General features: G+C 36.6%; 1 protein-coding gene across 5 annotated transcripts in view; it reads right to left on the bottom strand.

The window, feature by feature from the left end:
- TAFA2 (TAFA chemokine like family member 2) overlaps positions 1 to 19,616 on the bottom strand; it is a 177,731-nt gene that overhangs the window by 17,606 nt on the left and 140,509 nt on the right. For 4 of the 5 annotated variants that reach the window (XM_079304625.1, XM_079304627.1, XM_079304623.1 and 1 more), the window contains 2 exons: positions 5,424 to 5,576; positions 4,323 to 4,447 (listed from right to left, as the gene is read on the bottom strand). In XM_079304625.1, the coding sequence (XP_079160751.1) occupies positions 4,323 to 4,447; positions 5,424 to 5,576 (278 nt within the window). The remainder of the gene's footprint in view (positions 1 to 4,322; positions 4,448 to 5,423; positions 5,577 to 19,616) is intronic. The other variant, XM_079304626.1, reaches the window with a different exon arrangement.

The raw sequence follows: 19,616 nt of genomic DNA, 5'->3' as shown, positions 1-19,616 counted from the left end.
CAGGTGACCAGATGAGATGATCATTGTGGGTCCCTTCCAACTGAAACAGATGATTTTATTCTGTACTTTTTCTCATGAAAATGCCAATGCATATTTCTCTACATGTTCATAAAATATCAGTCCAGGAACACTCTCCCACTGCCTGGAGCAAGAACACACTTTTTCAGTCATGTTCCACCTCCAGAATCTCGAGGTGAGACTCAGGATACACCACTTTACCTTGTTCTTTTTCTCTGATTTCTGCAGGAAAGACACTCAGGTTTATGATCTGCCCAGGAGCCATGACATGTTCCAGGCTGGTTCCAGGGTGGATGCTGGAGAGCTGGGACCCCAGGAGGAACTGCACCCTGCACTTCCACACAGATTACCTGCACCTGTCATGCTCTTATGTAAAGCCTGCCTGTATCATAAGGATAGAAGGCCATGTACTGTTCTTAAAAACACAAGTAAAGCCTGGCATCTAGATCTGCCCAGAGAAAAGCCCTCTTCAGAGAGAGATCTCTGATGTGGAATATACACCAGAACTAAGAGAAATATTTAATTCTTTCTCTTCAGCTGTTATCATACTGCAAAACATTAGTTTTCACTGTTTGTGAAAGCTCACCTGTTTGATATCAACTCAGAGAATGTTTAAACTATCATTCTCAGTTTTATATATAATAACGATATATTTTTCAACTGATGGGAATATGACTTTTTTTTTTATACAAGGGTTTTTGTTTTTTAAACAAATCCTTCCCTGTATTGCAAGAAGTGAAAAGGAAACACAAAATAAAAGAAAGGAAACAAGAAGGAGAAATTCTGGAACCAGAAAAATTATATTAGAAAGAGGTTGTAGAAGAAAGAGTATTTCAAATGTAAAAAAAAAAAAAATTGGATTTTCTACTTCCTTGAAACATTTTGCTCATCATTTAAAGAGGGCGATGTGACAAATTTTTTTGTGTTTATGTATCAAAACTTGAGGCTATCCATGTGGGAACAAAAATGCAATTGCTTCCTTTTCACAAAAGTTTTTCAGCCTGGAGGAGAATGCCCAAGCATGCTTGGTAAAATCTCAGCAATGCTCATAATCATCTCATAATTCTCCTAATGTATTCATGAGCATCCTCTTTTGTTGCAGCATTATGCCTTGAAACACAAGCCCATATTTTTTTATATGAAGTCAAAAAACTTACTGATTTACCTAAGTTGTCATTGGCTTTTTCCCCCCTTCCTCTCCTGCAGGCTACACAGACCCAAAATAGTCAATTCTAAATCAGCACAATCAGTACTCTTCTTACTCATATACATTTTTTCCCTATATTTAGTTTTTTTCTATGATTAATTCTTAATATCAGCTTTTTCCAACTACTATGCAAACAAATTAGGAAAACAATACCTAGTTTTGTATTCTAAAGGTAAATAATCTCCAAATTAAATTTCTTAACATTTGAATTCTGAGTACTTCCAATTCATTATTCACATATGATCTCATTAGACCTATATAACTGAACAAAATACTAAATCTTAAGAAGACCACATTTTTAAAAATCAATTGATTTTCTGCCATTTTTCATGTGGCCTTTTTTCCTTATACCATAAGTATTAAGAAGTCAGTACCATAATTTTTTACAACAGTGAGGTATGCAAATAGAGGTGGACAAGCAAAATACTTCCTTTCTCCACTGTTTTTATTTCTAATATAAAGGTTAAGTATTAACAGCTCAAGATGTGGAAATGTAGGTTCTACTTTTTAACTTGGTATCCTGCAGAAGATATTCAGTGAGTGACTGGGTTAGGATTTTGCCAAAGGAATAATGTATACTTACAGAAAATGTTTGGAAGTTAAGATAAACTTTTTTTCAGCCTTTCAGGAAAGTCTTGAGCAGGTTTTTCTGTTATCTACATAAATCACTCAAAATATTTAGTTCTTTTTGTTTCTTTATGATTTTACATAATACATAATAATCACATAAGGGTTATTTCAGATAACAATCAGAAACTTATTGTTCATGACTTCTTAATACTGGCTTTCTGTACTGCCATTTTTATTTTTCTCAAAAATGGGGGAGATGGGAGTTTTGAAAAAAAATAGCAATTTAGAATTTTTCCTTCTATTTCTACCCCTTGGGGGGTAGAAAGAGGAGCTACAATAATATGGCAGTGACAACATACTAGGGAAAAGTACTTGCCCTTTGATAATAACCTACTCTGTTAACACAAAGAACCGCTTGTATTTCCAATAGCAATATATATTTTACTGGCCATCAGAATTATGTCTCTTAAAATCACAGGTGGCTCTATCTGGAAGACAGAGACCTTCATTCACCTGTCACTGACCTCATTTCAATGACTTAGTTCAACCTGCAGTCAGAAATTTCAATTTAAATTTGCTATTCTCTCAGAATAGCCTTGCAGCTCTGTAGGAAATGAAGGGAAAAGGAGGAAAACACAATATCTGGAAAAACCAGAAGGCAGAATAAATATTGGGGATTTAAGGTCACTAGTATGTTCCTTTCAGTGATGCTAGGTCTGTAAGCAGGTTATAATAGCCATTGTACAGAATCAGTGTTTATGACAGCAAATTTAGAAAAGGACTGGATTTTCCAAAGTGCCATTACTGAAGAGTTATGAAATGAGTCCTGACGATTGCCTCCACCATGGAGATCAAGAAAATTCCAGCTGCTGCAAAGAGACAGACCTAAAAGTCTAAACAACAAAGGCATAAGTTCCTGAGGACAGGAGCCTTAGGCTTCTTTAGATCCCTAAGAGTGGAAAAAAATTCATAACCTCAACCAATGCAGAGAAACCTACACTTTGACAACTTTTAAGAAGAAATCTCATCAAAGCAATCATAATTGATTTTACTCCTTTTGTGACCTCTTTTTTTCCTGCAGAAGTATAATCCAGGTCTGCATTTTTACTTACCACTTGTTAAACCCTCTCAATACATATAAAATGACAAATATTCTGTTACACTAATAGTGTCATGTAGAAATAACCAGGAAAAATTTCAAAACACATACAATTCTATTTCTATTTCTATTTCTATTTCTAATTATTATTAAATATCTATTTGGTTGCTTTTGATTATATTATATACACACATACATTTTGCATGCATATAATCAGATTTGCATTGGCATGTACAAAGTTAAGTGTGGGAAGCATTCCAGCAAGGTTGTCTTCAGAAGAAATACATCTGATAGTGGATTCAGGAAGGAAATTCTAAAACAAATATGTAGGAAGAAACCTTCCTTTAAATAATGTCAAAATATTTGGGAGATGTATAAATACAGAAATAGAGCTCTCTGTGGAACAGAAGGAATCTAATTCAGTCAGTGCATGCTACATTTCACCACAACCAATGTGTACTAGAAATTTAGTGGCAATGTAAAGAATATCTCAATAAAATTACATAGGTACTCAAACACCTGTATAAATACCAATCTGGCATATTGCAGCTTGACACTACAAACTATTAAATAGGTAAAAGAAAAATCACTCATGAGTACAGGTGCTGGGGTGCAGGGGAGAATGTGTTTATACCTAAACACATGCATATGTGTGTTCAGAGTACATTTTCATCTTTTGTATGTCAATGAAGAGTTGTGTTGACCCTGACAAGATACAATGCCATAGTTTTAGGATGTTTGTGTGTTTAATGCTTATCTGAAGCATTTGTTTTTCTTCTGTTTCTCTTAGCCACTAAAATGCAAAGATGATAGCATGTTTACTTTGTTGTCAGACATTGTATATAATGACTTTTAAATATATTTCTGTTAATAAAAATTTGAACCAATAATATGAAAAGTGTCAAATGGAGAAAAGGAACTCCCTGAAACTCCATCAATTTTTTTTTAGTAAATCACAGTTATACAAGATGGAAAGAACCAGATCATACTGTAATGACACATCAAATGCTTACCATACTCAATGGCTTCTGTGTAGAAACATGGCAAATCCATGGAACTGATAAAAATGTTTGTTTGCTATCCTATGAATGAAGAGCTTAGCAAAGTGTACAGACTTTGTGCAGCCGATGTCAGAGAGAAACACAATATTAGATTATAATGCATTTCATCATTACTGTTAGTTGAAGGGATCAGCTCTATATTCCCAGTGCTTACCTGAGAAGGTCTGGCACACATTTTACTATGTTCAAACAATTGAAAAGTGTGCTGACAGAAGTGTGAGGGACCAGGACGTCCAATCCCAGTACAACTCTCTTCCCATGCTTCTTTAGTCTTCTCAGCTTAGGTCTTCTTTGTGCATCCAATTTCCTGTGCACTTGTTTTTTTTTTTTACTTGTTGGTAACATGTCAGGTTGGTATCATACCTACCCTAGTTGTTTTCACTTTATTCCCAGAGGAACAGCTCCATCCCTTACGATCTGGAAGAACTTTACATTCCTCCCCTTCAAGACATGGTTGCATGTGGCACCACCATTTCTGCTCTACTATTGAAGCTACAAGAGAAAAAAACAAATGTATTTGTATTTTGTTGAAATGGCCATTCTAGGATGCCATAACATTACATTTATTTTATTTTCCAGAAAATATGAGAAATATGTTGACTGACAGCTAGTTTGTGATTTTCAGCCACCTCAGAACCTTCACAAGAAATTAGGTTTCCAATTTGCAAAAGGGGCTATGTGCTTCGAAGACAATCTCTTCACAGCATTTCCTTCCAACCTCATTTTTATCTTGCTCAGCCAGATTTCAAAATATTAAGTAGAATCTCTTCTTTTGATTGGTCTATAATATAGCCTAGCATAGCTTGATTAAATTTATTCCCCATGATGACATATTTACCACTTCTCTGACAGCCAGAAACATATCAGCACTAAAGAGATCATGTAAAGGGTGAATCCTGCCACTCTTTCAGAGAAAGAGATGTGAAAAATCAGCTATTATTTTCCCAAATAAAACATATAAGCCTACACCACGATTGTTAAGACACTAATATTACACTGTGAATAGGAATAATAATATAAGCCTAAAAAGATTAAAAAATCAGACAGAACTGTGTTCTGTTTGCCTGTTTCTTTCCAGTGAGATAAATATATAAATTAAATGTAAAACTGTAGCACAAGAAAATTATATGCTTATGTAGGTTTTGCATAAATACTTTTAATTAAGTGAACATCATGCAACTCCAAGAGTCCTCTTTTAGTTAGATCAAATTTAGCCTCTCAAGAAGCCTCTTTCACTGGCATCAACTAATTTTGATTAGCATTTCCACAGAGCAATAGCAAATAATTAATTTTTCCATCTTCCTCACATTCATCTTTGACACTCCCTTCAAAATACAGAAGCTCTCTTACTCCTATTTTAAATAATTAACTGTAATGGAGTTAATTACTAATGTAGTCTCATTAATGACCTTAAGCCAGCAAAAACTGCTAGGAACACAAAGAAAGGAAGCAAGAGAAGGAGTCGCACCATCGACACAAGAAGGAGCTGCCCGGGTGGTACCTGCTACCTGCCCAGGGAAGCAGGAACACTTCACTGTCTGTGATCTTTCTTCTATCTTATTCTTATTGCAGCATCTGTGAAGCGCCACCACTTCACAGGTCCCAGTTTTAACATGGTGAGCTGTGAAAATAAGAAGATGAACAGTTTGATAACTTTGAGAAGTAACATCATATTGTTTCGTTTGGATTTTTTTTTTAATTAGAAATGCATTAAACTTGGCTCTGTAAGGCAATCTGCCACACATGAAATGAGAATTGCAATGGTATTAACACTTGAATGGAGAGTTGATCTCTTTTCCAAATGTAGTATAACTACCTTAGGCAGAAAACACTGGCTAAAGAACAGTTGGACAAGGATGTATATGGCCTGTTCCAGTGAAGAGGGAAGTAGAAACATAAAACTAACCTATAAACCACATTCATTTCTGGACTCCCACAAACAGCTGTGTACCTCTAACAATATTTCTTTTTTTTTTTTCTCCTATGGGAGAAATTTTGAATTTAAAGTATATCAATGCTAAAATACCCATACACTGATATGTTTTCACAATCCATGTCTCCAGACTTTATGCCCAGAAGTGACTTTGACATGGTATTCCAAAACCTTCCTACAGGTGGACAGAGAACAATTGGCAGGATACAGGGAAAACCCTCCGACAAAATCCAGAAATAAAATCTACTAAGGAATCAAACTTTACATTTTTCTGCCTGGCACTGCAAAGTGGGTTTGGGAACATGGGAAACCAAATCTTTCAAACAAAGGAGGCAACAAGACAATCTTCATAATTCTGTATCTGCACCCTCACTCCCATCCATGCTGCCCTAACTGGTTACCAGAACCATACTGCTGGAGTCCAATGAGAGAACGAATTTGGTAAGAGGAGAGCTACCAAAATTTCCTTTCTACTTCAGCAGCCAGCTACCAAAGGATCTGGAATTTGGAAAACGTTTCAACTGAACTTTCAGTGGTTGCTTATACAAGACTAGATATTCCTGGTGGTAGTTCATTACCATCAGAAGAAAGAGAGAAAAACATCCAAACTTTAGTAATATTGACCTACAACCTTGTATGGGCAGGAATACTAATTATGTGAAGCAATATGTGTCCCTCAGCTCTGCTGCTATTTAACTTTTTGTGTCCTTCATGTAAAGCATGTGCACTGAATGCTTCAGCTACCTTTAATATCCTGAATGTCAAACAATAAACAAGAACTTCTACAAGGAGAAAGCCCTAAGAACAGGAGCCCAACACTGATGTCTGGATTCACTCTGTTGTTATTTCACAGGGTCAGCTCCTAAAAGGTCTGAGGAAGGAGCACAGCTTGATGTAGGCTATGGACCCCATAAATTTCCTAGAGGCAAAAGCCACAGACAGCAATTAGACTCTGGGTCTTCATCAACAAAACATGAACTGCTAAACATTTCATTGGGGAATTATGTATTTTTCAGTTTAACAAATTCCAGTGAACAGTCTGTGGTCTTTGTCATCACTCAATGCATTGTACTATGTCAGGTTTGATTATACTCTACCACATCATGCTGTGCTACAGTTGAAATGATATAACACAACACAAGCAATTAACCCATGATCCATCATATTTTGATAAGCTGAAACACTAAATTTAAATCAAAAATCTAGGAGGAAAAAAATCTCTTTATGCACAAACACTGACTTTCTTCACTTTCTAACTGTAATTTTTAACTCAATAGAGGATAAGGAAAGCAATTCATACTATCTGCCTGAACTTTGCAATCTCTGTTATTTAATACCCCTGATGACTACTAGCACAGGCTGCCCCAAAAATTTACTTTTAATTCTTTTTCAAACAGTTCTACTGGTATACATTTCAGTAAAACAATTTAAATAAACACATTCCCTTTTTTCTTAATAAAACACTTGTAAAGTTCTTTATTTGTGAATAGGAAAAAGAATTATTCTAGGATATATTGGGTACATATAAAATATAGTAGAATAAACACATTCTGCTTTTGCAGGTTCACATTAACTTTAATTTCAATAGGCAATTACATACCTAATACCCACTCCTCCTAACACAAATTCACTAAATTGTATTTTATGAAAGATAGATAAAAAACCCTGTACACTGAATCTACAAAAGAAAGTAAATTTATTGGTAGGATGAGAACTTGAAACCGCTTACTTTTTCACTATATTAGTTTTAATTTGTATTCTGTATATCACTGATTCTGAAATTTTGTGTCCTCATTCTCTTATCATGTAACTTTATGCAGCTTTACTGTGTCTACAGAAATGCCATAATCCAATTGCTAAGGGAAAATATACAATATAGCCCAGTAACCATCAGAAATAGATGCCAGTTAAAACGGCTATTGTAAAATTCTGGGAGGGAAATTTTTACACTGAAACAGAAATCTTGAAAGTCTCCTTTGTAGTAATTAGGATGAGAAAATCAGGCATTGTAAGACTTTTATAGAAAAAGAGTGAAATGAAATGGTCATATTCATCTACAACACCACAGAAAAGCATTTCAAAGGATGAAAAGATACGAAAAATGGAAGGGAACAAAAAATAACTATGAATAAAAAATAAATACCAAAAAATATACTATGAATAGTATTTGGGGAATCTTTAATAAAGATACTTTGAAATTTTCTGGATATAAAACAAAAGCATCCTGGAAAAATACACAAAGATATTTCAAACATTGAGAAATCTAGGCTAACCATCCTCTAGTTTCTATTTGCCATCTATAAAATGCCAGGAAAATTCCTTGAGAGGAAATGTAGGGATTTCAGGTCCTTATGCTATCAAATAATTAAGTTCCATTGCAGTAAGTACAGTATCTGTCTCATTAATGTGAAATTAAAGCCTCAATGCAGTAGATAAAGGATCTACCACAACCTAAAACAAATTAACCTCATTAAGCCACTGGATCATTACACAAAAGGAGGATAATACTTTGGGAGATTCACATTTTGGTTTTGTTTCTTTTCCCCCTAGCACAGCCTTCAAAGTATGCTGCTAACTTTGCAGAAATCATTTGAGGAACTGAATGTAATTTCTGCAATCCTACAGAAATTATTTATTCAAAACTACTGCAAACAGTGTTTCATTTGCTGCTAATGGAAGTAGTCCCTCTTGCCATCAATGTGGAGAAGGCCTGAAGAAAAATACTCAGAGATCTCTATATGTACAGATTGCAAAGTTTTCCTGATGATTGTACATAACATAGGTATAAATTATGTTGCAGAAGATGTAGCATTGTATCATGAGAGTGGAGCTTGGAAAACAGGCATAACCATATCTTACCCCTTAATGGCACATTCAGTAATTAACCTATATAACTAGAAAATTACTAGTCTTCATTTTGGATAAAACTTTTCTTGTTCCTTCATGGCAGCTTTATATTTCTTTCCTTCAGGTGAATAAAATTTCAGTCACATTTGCACAGTGCATCTGGCACTAAGTTATGACCCTTACTCCTCTACTTTTGTGGGAAGATTGCTCCAGGGAAGAATGGAAGTTATTATTCAAGATTATTATTTTGCAATTCAACTCACAAATATGAATATAAGGTATTTAGTGTAGGAATGCAAATCTTGCATTAAATCAAGAAAATCTTCTGAATACCATTGTTCCTCATGATCACCTTTTCCTAGCCTCAACACTTAAACATTGATGTTCAATTCTGTCACGCATCTGTTCAGTCAATTGAATATTTTCTTTCCTGAAAGTTGTACAGATCATGCAACAACACATACACTGGCCATTAACAAAGAGGAAGAAATCGTGTTTCCAAGAGCTAAACAAAATAAATTCACAGCCTGCTTCTGTCTTCAGGTTCCCCATCATTGCAGAAGCCACACACAAATAGCAGGGACAAACTATCAAACAGACTCTGTCATATGCTCTCTGCAAAGACACTGGCACATCTGGGTGACACAGTTAAATCCATCTCATGACTAAGAGCTGCTAGAAGCAAAAGAAGATCCCTTGTCTCTTGTCCAGCATTCTTCCATCCCTTGCTTGCCTGAACACTGTCATTTAATAGTGAAGATGGTAAGCCCGGGATTTGGACCAAAAAAAAAATTTCCCCTTTTTTTTTAGGGTTAGTTCTCTACCAGTTTAGGTCCTACAGCTGGGTGCAGAGACCACTGAGAAGCATTTTCAGACAAAGGGAAGAGGAAGGACCTGACAGCCACAGACACCTGATTAACTCCTGCAGAAACCAGCTCCTACACCAGCTTGCAAGAACTGCAGCTCTGTACTCCTACAAAATAAATTTATCTTAACTTATTCTATTTCAGGTAATTTTTCTGAGGTCACAGAGGCTACTTAAAATCTGCAAAGCTTTGTTATATGCATATATAACTATATATATATATATGTTATATATAACTAGGTTATAGTTGAAAAAAGAAGCATCAACAATAAATAGAGATTGGAAATTACACTTAGCCATGAGTCTCAATTCCACATTGCATCTAATAGTTTATACACTTTAGACTTTTTGTCATCTTGGGTATGATCAGGAAGATGTCCCATATGGAATACTACAGAAACCACTCTTTCAAAGTAGTTACATATGCATTTTTATTCATGTAAAACATATCCACATTAATGATTATAATGGAATGACTCTTTTAAATAATCATCTGTAAGAAAAAGTAGAAAGTATTTCCAGACATTGTCAACTTGTTTCATCCATTTCCCTAAGTGATTAATGTCTGTTCTATACCACAATATTCGAACAAATGTGTGATTGGGTGTTATTGGTAAAGAAAAAATATTAGTGGTTGTAATATACATTTTTCCAGAATGGGCTTTAGATCATTGTTCTACCTTTAAATCGCCAGGGGAATAAAAGAGGGTTTTCTTGTTCACATGGTTTATTTGCTTTGTTCATACTGATTGACAAGGAAAACAAATGTAGGTTATTTTTCTGCTATACTTCAGCAATTTCAGTATGTCATATCAGCCTCAGTGTCTCACTGTAGAGAGAAAAGACACAAACTTGCAAAATCCCCTTCATACATACAATCCCATGCAATATTAATGCATTTTTTTAATATCTTAATAAGTGTTAGTAGCTGCCATTTCTAACCAATCAAAATCTTATATAACCATAATCAAGTCAGGATTTCCATCTAAATTTTCTCTTTAAATGTTAAAATAAGATATATGAAAACAAATACACTATCCAATTTCTTCATTCAATTAATGTTAACATTTTTCAATATTTTCTATAATATCCATGTAACACCTGTTAGGGAAAAACTTGAACATAGTTTATTTCTACTCTGCCAGCAGTTCTGTGATGTAAGCACACAAGCAATGTGAAGCTTTTTGTTAAGGATGAAATCTTTAATTTGACCAGTCATTAGTGCAGTTGGGGAAAAAAAAAAGCAGCCAAGATTTTGGGGACACAACCTTCAGTTTGCTTTTGTGAACACAAAACAAAGCACAACTCCATTTCAGCTCCATGGGCCGAAGGGAAAACTGGCAGCACAGACATCAAGAAAAGATGCCTAACTCCCAAAGCAGCACTGGTAGATACACATCAACAGCAACCTTAGAGAGCATTACCTTTAAAGATCAAATTAAAAACCCTTTGAACTCAATGTTTTTTGTTTGATAGGTGCTCTTTGGATCAGAATGTCAATGAAGAGTAATTTTTTATTTTTCAGTAAAGGTGACATCTAGATTTGCAACTAAGATATTTATTCTGGTGAATGAATGTGCAGCAGCTCTTACAGTGATTGAGCAAATGATGATATATAGTCTGCACATGTGAAAACTATGGTGAATTAAGTTTATTAAAGAAAATTTTTTGAAAAATAGAATTGTATCCACAAGGGTTTTTTTTTAATTGAATTTTGTACATATTTTAATTGGTTTGAAAATCCTATGATATTTTTTAAACAAAGAAAAATATAAAAAAACAAAGCTTTTTTTTATTTTTTAAAAACTTACTTGATGTTCTTCTTTTTGTTTGTTGATTTTTTTCTTTGTTTGGCCACTGAACTGAAAAATCAATTACAGACACAGCAGTAATTCCTGTGTCCTCAGTGGCGACAATGAGGCATGACACAGTCGTGGTGCATCTTAGGAAAGGCACTCATGTTGCTTTATTTTCAGATGACACATGGGGTTGTACTATAGTAACAGCAGGACAAAAATGCTAATTTTGTGCTATCCTATTCTAGACTATCACAGAATCTTAGAATGGGTAAGGCTGGAAGGGACCACAGTGGGGCTCTGTCCATTTGACATCCTCCCTTCAGATACTTATATCCATTGTATATATACAGCTGTCAGGAGCCAGCAGTGTTTCCTTGTGGCCAAGAAGGCCAATGGTATCCTGGGGTGCATTGCCAGGTGGAGGGAGGTGATCCTGCCCCTCTACTCTGCCCCAGTGAGGCACATCTGGAGGGCTGTGTCCAGTTCTGGGCTCCCCAGTGCAACAGTTCCTGGAGTGGGTCATACAAAGTTGGTTAAGGGACTGGAGCATCTCTCTTACAAGGAAAAGCTGAAGGAGCTGGGCCTGCTCAGCATTGAGAAGAGGCAAGTCTCATCAGTGTATACATTATACATTGCCAAACAATTATTTCTGAAAACCCTACAAACACATCTTATTGACAGGTCCTACTTACTGCATTCACATTCCCATGTTTTGTATCTCAGCTACACTTGTTCACTTTGGGCACCAAAAATTCCAGATAGAGTATGCTCTACTTATACCAGTGGAGTGCAGAACCAATTTAGATTAAAAGTACAGAATTATTTTTCATTTCTCTTTTACTCTGATGTCTCTTGCATCTTGGGATAGGTTCTCAGGTAAGTTTCTCAAAAAAAATAAACAACCATGACTGATTGCTTTGAATATTTTGCAGTGCCACTTGTAGGCAACAAACACAAAAATATTGCTAACTGTAGCTTCTCCCAGGCTTCTTGGATTCAACATGATGTTTTCTCTCCTAAGAGGATCATTTTAAAATAACAAGAGTCATTCTTGATAAGTGTTTATTCTGCAGATGCTGGCCCAGTTCCTCTACCCCTCAATTAACCCAATTAGTCCACTTGGGTGAAGGATGATGAGCAGAGTTCACATGACAATGCTATGCACACAGCATCTCCAGTAGCCTTTAAAACCTGAACTAATGAATGGTTTGCCACAGTCACATTGCCAAGCATAATCTTCTGCACAGTGCCAAAGAAAAATCTCATCCATCAGTTTGTCTGCCAGCTGTCATTTACAGCCATCTGTATGGGAAGACATTTTCCCTTTTGGAAAAAAAATCAAGGAAAAACTACAATATAAGCATCCCCCCGAGAAGAGCTCACTAATGAATCTGTGAGATCTAGCCTCAGATATTCCCAGTGCAAAATGGATGCACTGAAATGGACTGCTGACTTATCTCCACTACTAGAGGAAAAGACTGGAATAAAGTAGCAAGCTGGCATAGTCCCAGCTGTTCTCACAGACAAAAACTACAGATGGAGCACTTCATGCAGGATCTCTTGGACCTGGAGAGTCTGCAGTCATCTCCCAGCCTTACTGAAGCTAATTGTATTCATTCAGTTCTCTGGCAGCAGTGAGCCAGTCCTACTCAAATAAGCTTACCTCCTCTCTCAGAAAAGTCAGTGCCTTTTTATGGCAATAGCTACAAATTATTACTTCATACCAAACTTTTACCCAAAGAAACAGGAACTCAAAACACAACTGATTTTCAAATAGCCTGAAGGATAATTTCTTCTTCTCCATATGACCCTACTCAGCCTAGAGTGCTGCCCTCCCTAGGTCTGACTTTGTAATTTAGAAACTGAGTAACCTCAGAGACAAGATCACAAGCAGCAATCATTTTGGGGGTTTCCAGCTCTTTATATTCATACTCACTGGAAGAGGAGCAGAAGCAGCTTCTGCACATTATCCCAGTGCCCACCTCAAGCTGGGCTCCCTGGCTGCAGCCTGCCTGCCTGGTCCTACCCCACCTCCCAGTGCAGGAGCCCAGAGAGGAGCTGCTCCACCACAGCCACCCCATTTGCCAGGCAGTGGAGCAGATGAGAGGATGATGACAGCAGCAAAGGCTGCATGTTTCCTCATGGGACCAAAATGGAACCACTTTGCTTGTCTGTAGATGAGATGTTTCCCACACTTGTATTCTAGCAGCTGTGAGCTGCCACAATCCTTGAGAAAGTTTGTGTAGAACCAGTAGAAAAATACTCAGGGTGAGGTGTAGTTTACAAATACTACAAGTCAAAAGCCCCAGTATCTCTGAGGTTGTTATCAAACATGTTAAGCAAATGATATATTAAAGTGTGCAGACATTTTGCAAATTACCAGGCCGATGCTTGAGATTACTAATTATATGATTTCACAGAGAAAAAAAGACTAATCCAGCTTTCAGGCACTCAAAAGAACATTTGGCACAAAGACTTATTATTCTCTCATACTCTCTCTTTGGGCCTTCTGCCAAATATCTCGACTCAGCAAGAAGCAGTAGCACATGTTTCAGTGCAGCCTTCAGCCTTTGGCAAAATACAAAAAACCCCACATTTTCTCCTCAGTCCCAGAGTGTCAGAAGCCTGTAGTTTACAGAATTATGACGAATATATTTCCTGTTCCCCTAGATGACTCTCATTATTGGTTTTCTTTTCTTTCTAGCTGACCTAAATGACTATGTTTGGGTTGTTTTGGTTTTTTTGGGGTTTTTTTTTTCATTTTTCATTTTTTTACACCCCTTCCTTCTACGACTTCCCCATCATCCTACAGACTCCTCCATATGAGTTAACAGAAACTCCATAGGATGTCCCAGTACACAGTTCACCATCTGAAAGAAAGATCTTAATTTTAAGTTTCAGCTTGCTTCTTTAGAGCCCCAGGCAACTCTTTGAAGTGCAGAGTCAGGAGGGAAACTTAACTCAGGCCTTTAGAAAAAAACTGCTAACAAGGCACATGTCTACATTTCTACTGTGAAATGCCTTTTGGAGTGCTCTCCCCTGCTACAGCCTTCCCTCTTCATTGTTGATTCCATATAAATAGCAAGTCTCTGAGCCATGGGTATGATGAATCAATAAGGATCTAGACAGAGTCTATGAATTGAAACTGGATGGCCTGGGAAGAGGCTGGCTATTCTTCAAGACAGAAGAAAAGAAAGCACATTCCAACAAGCCAAGTAAAAGAGGAGAAACTGCCAGGAGAGCCATTCAGAGTAGTGCAATGAATAATATTCTTGCCCAAGGATTCCCAGTAGATAATACTTTCAGATATGTCTTCTTGCTGAAAGGTACATTTTAAGATGCTCCTAGCAGACTCCCTGGCATTTGTTTCTGAAGGAAGAAATAACAGAGGCTATTGATAGGAAACACACAGACCACCCTCATAGCTACCCAAAGTCAGAAGCTGCAAAAATATCACAGAACCCAGAACTCTTTTTTAACAACTATATTGTAACAAAAGCAGCTGAAGTAATTCACACCTTCAAAAAAAAAAAAAAATTCAAAACAACAACAGGGACCAAAAAAAATCATAATTATTCAAGGACATTTTCAGACAATGAAGATTTGGCTTCATGTTTGCCATCTTAATCCTGTATCTATATGGAAGCTGATACATTGCATACAGGGATGTAAGAGGCCACGCCAGGCCAGCTCAGGATTCTTTATTCCTGCCTATTCACAAAATAAGCCAGGCACCTTGTGGAGCTAGACCACTGCTGGGACACAAGCACAGAGCATATCAGAACTTGCTGGACAGCTCTTGGACAGAGTTTTCTGGGACTGCACACCTGGAGTAAAATAAAAGAAAATTATCAGTAAATTAATTTTCTATTACCCTAAAGGAGCCAAGCCTCCTGCATTGCATGTGAGTCTCACAGACCAGCCAAGCAACTCTGCCTCCTGCTGTGGAGCAGAGAGGTGCTATACATACAGCCTGTGGTGCTGTGCTGCTCCTGCTGAAAGGGCTGGCGGGGGGACCACTGCTCAAGGCAAGATTCCAAACAGCTCCAGCTCCCACAGCTCCTCCTCTGCCATGTTACCCAACACCCAGACCCATCATTCTCCCACCAGAGCCAGAGCAATGCTTCTGCAGGTGCCAGGAATGAGGCACTATCCGAGATGTTATGTCAGTGCCAGAGACTGGTCATGCCAAAAGAGACATCCACAGTGTTCACACCTTCTCACCATTGTGAAAATGCAAGGGGGGGAAAGGAGGGTGTTTGGCTCTCTGTGAGATATGAAATCTAAACGAAAAAACATTTAATGCTTGAATTTTAGTGCAACTCTTGCCAATAGGAACTTGCAAGGGAGACAAATAGATGAAATACCTACTGCACATAAAATTATAGCATCCTCTACTGGCTGCATACATTTTTTATGACTGCATATTCTTTGATCTTTTTGCTACTTTAATGTAGGATTTTCCTCACAGAGGTCAACATTAGAACTTCAAAATCTTAGACCTCACATTGCATTGATGTGTGGTTTTTAGTTAAGTAACTGAGAGATTCAGTAGCAGTTGTTATCTGTGGGCTATTTTGACTCTTTCAAAGTCCCAAGTGCAAAGCTGAATGCCACATACCATACATCACAGTGCAGTGCATTTTCCTGTCAGGGTCTAAAAATGTGACAAAAATGACAGCAGACTATTTATAAATATCCATAGGACTGTGCCTCTTTCCAAGGTTAGATGAAATTGTAATGGGAAAATAACTGGCTAGCCACAATTCCTTACAAATATCTTCATTGCTTCACAACAAAATATTTTTTACTGCTTTAGTTCTGAAATGCATACCAGAAAAAATATGTGACTGTTAAATAACTGTCCAGGTCCACAGCACTGATATGCTGTGAAGGGACCCAAGTGTAATCTTTAGCCTGTGGAAGACTGTTACAAAACCCAAGAAATAAAAAAAAATTGCCTTCCCCTTCAATTCCCCATCTTAAAAGCTGAACAGCAAGGGGATACACCGGAGGATTTGACAAAATTCCATTGATGAGACACCTTGCCTTATCATATACACAAATCTAGCAGGAGTTTTATCTTTACAGGGCTCACAAGTCAGGGAAATCTTCAGGATAATCCTAACATATATCCTTCAGGTGCAGCTAGAGTTAGCAGATCATTGTAAAATTAAAATGATGAGGAAATCAGAAACTGAAGACGCAGCAGAATGAGCCAGCATTTCCCAACTTCAGTGGGACAGCCTTGTTTTAACACATAACTCTATCTGGAAGTGTTGCCTTGTCTAGGAATTCTATGTTGATTGGGCATCTATCATTTCTAAGGAACTAGACCTGCAATAAAAAAGTAAACAGGAGTACTGTGAATCTCCTTTTATTTCCCACACAACCACTCTGATATTTGCTTTGTTCTTCACTTGGATTTTTACTTTAATGAACATGCTGCATAGCACAGACATAATCTGATTATTTCTGATCCTCTGCCTCATCTCTCCAAGGGAGTCACGTGTTCATCCACCTTTCCTTTCTCATACAGTTGTTTCTAGAGTCTAGCAACACATGTATTACTATTACATTAATATATTGTCATCTCATAGAACAAAACCAAATTTTAGCAGTTCATGCATGGTTTAGAGCCCCATAAGCAGTGCACAGCACAGTCCAAACCTGCAAACTGGAAAGATTTGCTCCAATTTTGTCCCTGATTTTTTTTCTCAAATACTATATATATGCATACCAACATAAACACATATACAATCAAGGACATACAAGTGTCTCCAGGCAGAAGAATCCAATGTTTTAACATAGCAATGCATCTTGACATTTTTATTCACTTTCTGAATCTTACAGTATCATTTACTTTATCATTATTACAATAATGAGAGTGGGATTTTAACTGTTCTCTACAAAAGCAAAGACATCACCATACACTGGATGCCTGCAGTGCCTAATCTAAGCTCCACATCCCTGTATATTCAATGCAGCTAGAGAAAGAAGCACCTCCAGAAATGGAGGTGTGCAAGATTAGATCCCTCCTTAAAGGAAACAGCTACATCAGGAAAGATATTACTTTGAAATTACTATGAAATTATTCTGGTTAGTCATTTCATCTGTGAGACTGCCCTCATTGGAATCTGACATTGTCACCATACTGAAACAGGCCTAAGTGAGATCAGTCCTCTGTAATGATTATTATGTATAGCTATATGTATAGCTAAACCAAGCTAAAATATATCCACAGATTTATTGTCATTTGCAAAGCTGGATTTTAAGACCTATGACATTTGCCAGGACCCAGCAGAGGAGTCACATGCAGGTCGAAATAGAACACTTGAGTCAAAGGAAGAAACACATTCCTCTGGTTTTCATTTCAGGAGCTTTTAAAATTGTACTAGTTGTGATAGTAGCATATCAAGACTGATTTTCAAAGTTCTCTTTAAACAGCAAACTTTCTCCTTCAAAGAAAAAAAAAAAAAAAAAAAAGAGAAAGACATCCTGGATTTTAAATCCATCACCAATTTATTTCTTCATTGTATTAATAAAGAGACACAAAAATGCACAAAATCTGGAGCTTTTAAATCCCACTCTTTAGCTGTAAAGTAACACTACTGCATTTCTCTCCAGGTTGTCTGCAAGAAAGAAATCTCATTTTCCCATTGATCTTCTCTTTAATTGTTCATAATTGCTATGCATAAACCTAGGAGACTTTTCCATACAATAAAGTAAAAAATAAATGCCAAAGAAACTTAAAAACTTCATTAAAAACTATTGAAATTGTTACCCCCTAATGATTATTGTTATGATAACATTGAGCAATATTTTATAGTTTAACACCCCTCTCTTACAATGACTCTATTAGGATAAGGCATAATTTGGAATTTTCCTACATTTTTCATTGGCTCATAATAGTGCTTAAGTGTAGATTGCTGCATTCCTAGCAACCAGCAGAAAAGCAAATTAGTTTATAATCACTCCTACAAATCTGTTCTAAAGATAGATTTTTAGGAGAGCTTTTCTGGCAGCCAAAAATAGTCTGATTAGTGGAACCTTTTACTTTTTTTTTCCCATACACCATTATTTAGTATGACAGTTTTAAATGGGAGCTCTTCGGGATTTATTGCATATCTAGGTTAAAAATGTTCATTAGGCTAATTTGTATTTGAAAATAGAAACAAGAACTAGAGTTGAAAAATATATTTCCTTCAGCAAAAATATTATTTAAAAAAAAAACTTCCAGTACTTACTGTTAATAGTGTCCTATTGTCTAAAAAGACAAGCAGTATTTATTTCAGAAAGATGAAAAAATAATGAGGCTAAAATGTTGCCTGTGATTAAACAAACCACATGTACCACAAAAATAAGTATTATTTCCATATGCCATTCAAAGTATTTTAATTTACTCACTTTCTCACTTTCAGAAAAAAGTACCAAAAACTTAAGTTCTAAAGTCCTTTAACACAAAAATTGTGTATATCCTATCAGTGGAGGTCTTAGTCCAAACTAATTAAAGTATTTTTGTGCTTTGCTATTTCCAAAAATAGCTGACTGATTCTGAACATTTTTTGATACTTCTACAACTAAGAAACAGGTGTTCTAGAGTTTTTATGGGCAACAATATATAGTGCTCCTTGTAGTTTGGTTTTTTGAGGTTTTTTGAAAGAAAATTTAAAATTACATCAGTTTTAAAATTCCTTCTTTTTCTCTAGCAGTTGGAGAAGAATATTGAACAATTTACTTTATTGCACACTTATGACGTTGAATAAACCTACCCCCACTCTGGTGACTATGATCTTTTATTCAGTCACACTCCTCTTTGCAAGCTGTTTTTCAGAGTAAACCCAAGAAAACCTAATGACAGTGATGATGTCACAGAGGAAGGGTGGAAAATCTCTTAAATTTCTTTGCAGAAAATGCATCTTGTAATTTGCAGGACAAAAACTCAAAAGTCTTGAAAGTCATGAGATAAGATCACTGAGCCCTGTGTAATGGGGTTCCTCCTAGTTCCCCACCTTTTAGCTACTTGTAACCAATCCCATCTTCTTTCCTAATATTAGGCAGAGGGCCTGAGTGCACTTCATTCCTGCAATTCTCCAGAAGACACTGCCAGGGATGATCATCTCAGCTATGCTGTGAACAGGAGTGGCCTAAGGAGGATGAAAGGTTAATTCTTGTCTCTGATGTTTCCAGAGTACAACCTCTGCTGGATGTCCTTTG

This window comes from Erithacus rubecula (assembly GCF_903797595.1).
Source record: "Erithacus rubecula genome assembly, chromosome: 4".
Lineage (NCBI taxonomy): Eukaryota > Metazoa > Chordata > Aves > Passeriformes > Muscicapidae > Erithacus > Erithacus rubecula.
Note: the sequence above shows the minus strand (reverse complement) of the source record. Positions and strands in the feature narration are given on the sequence as shown.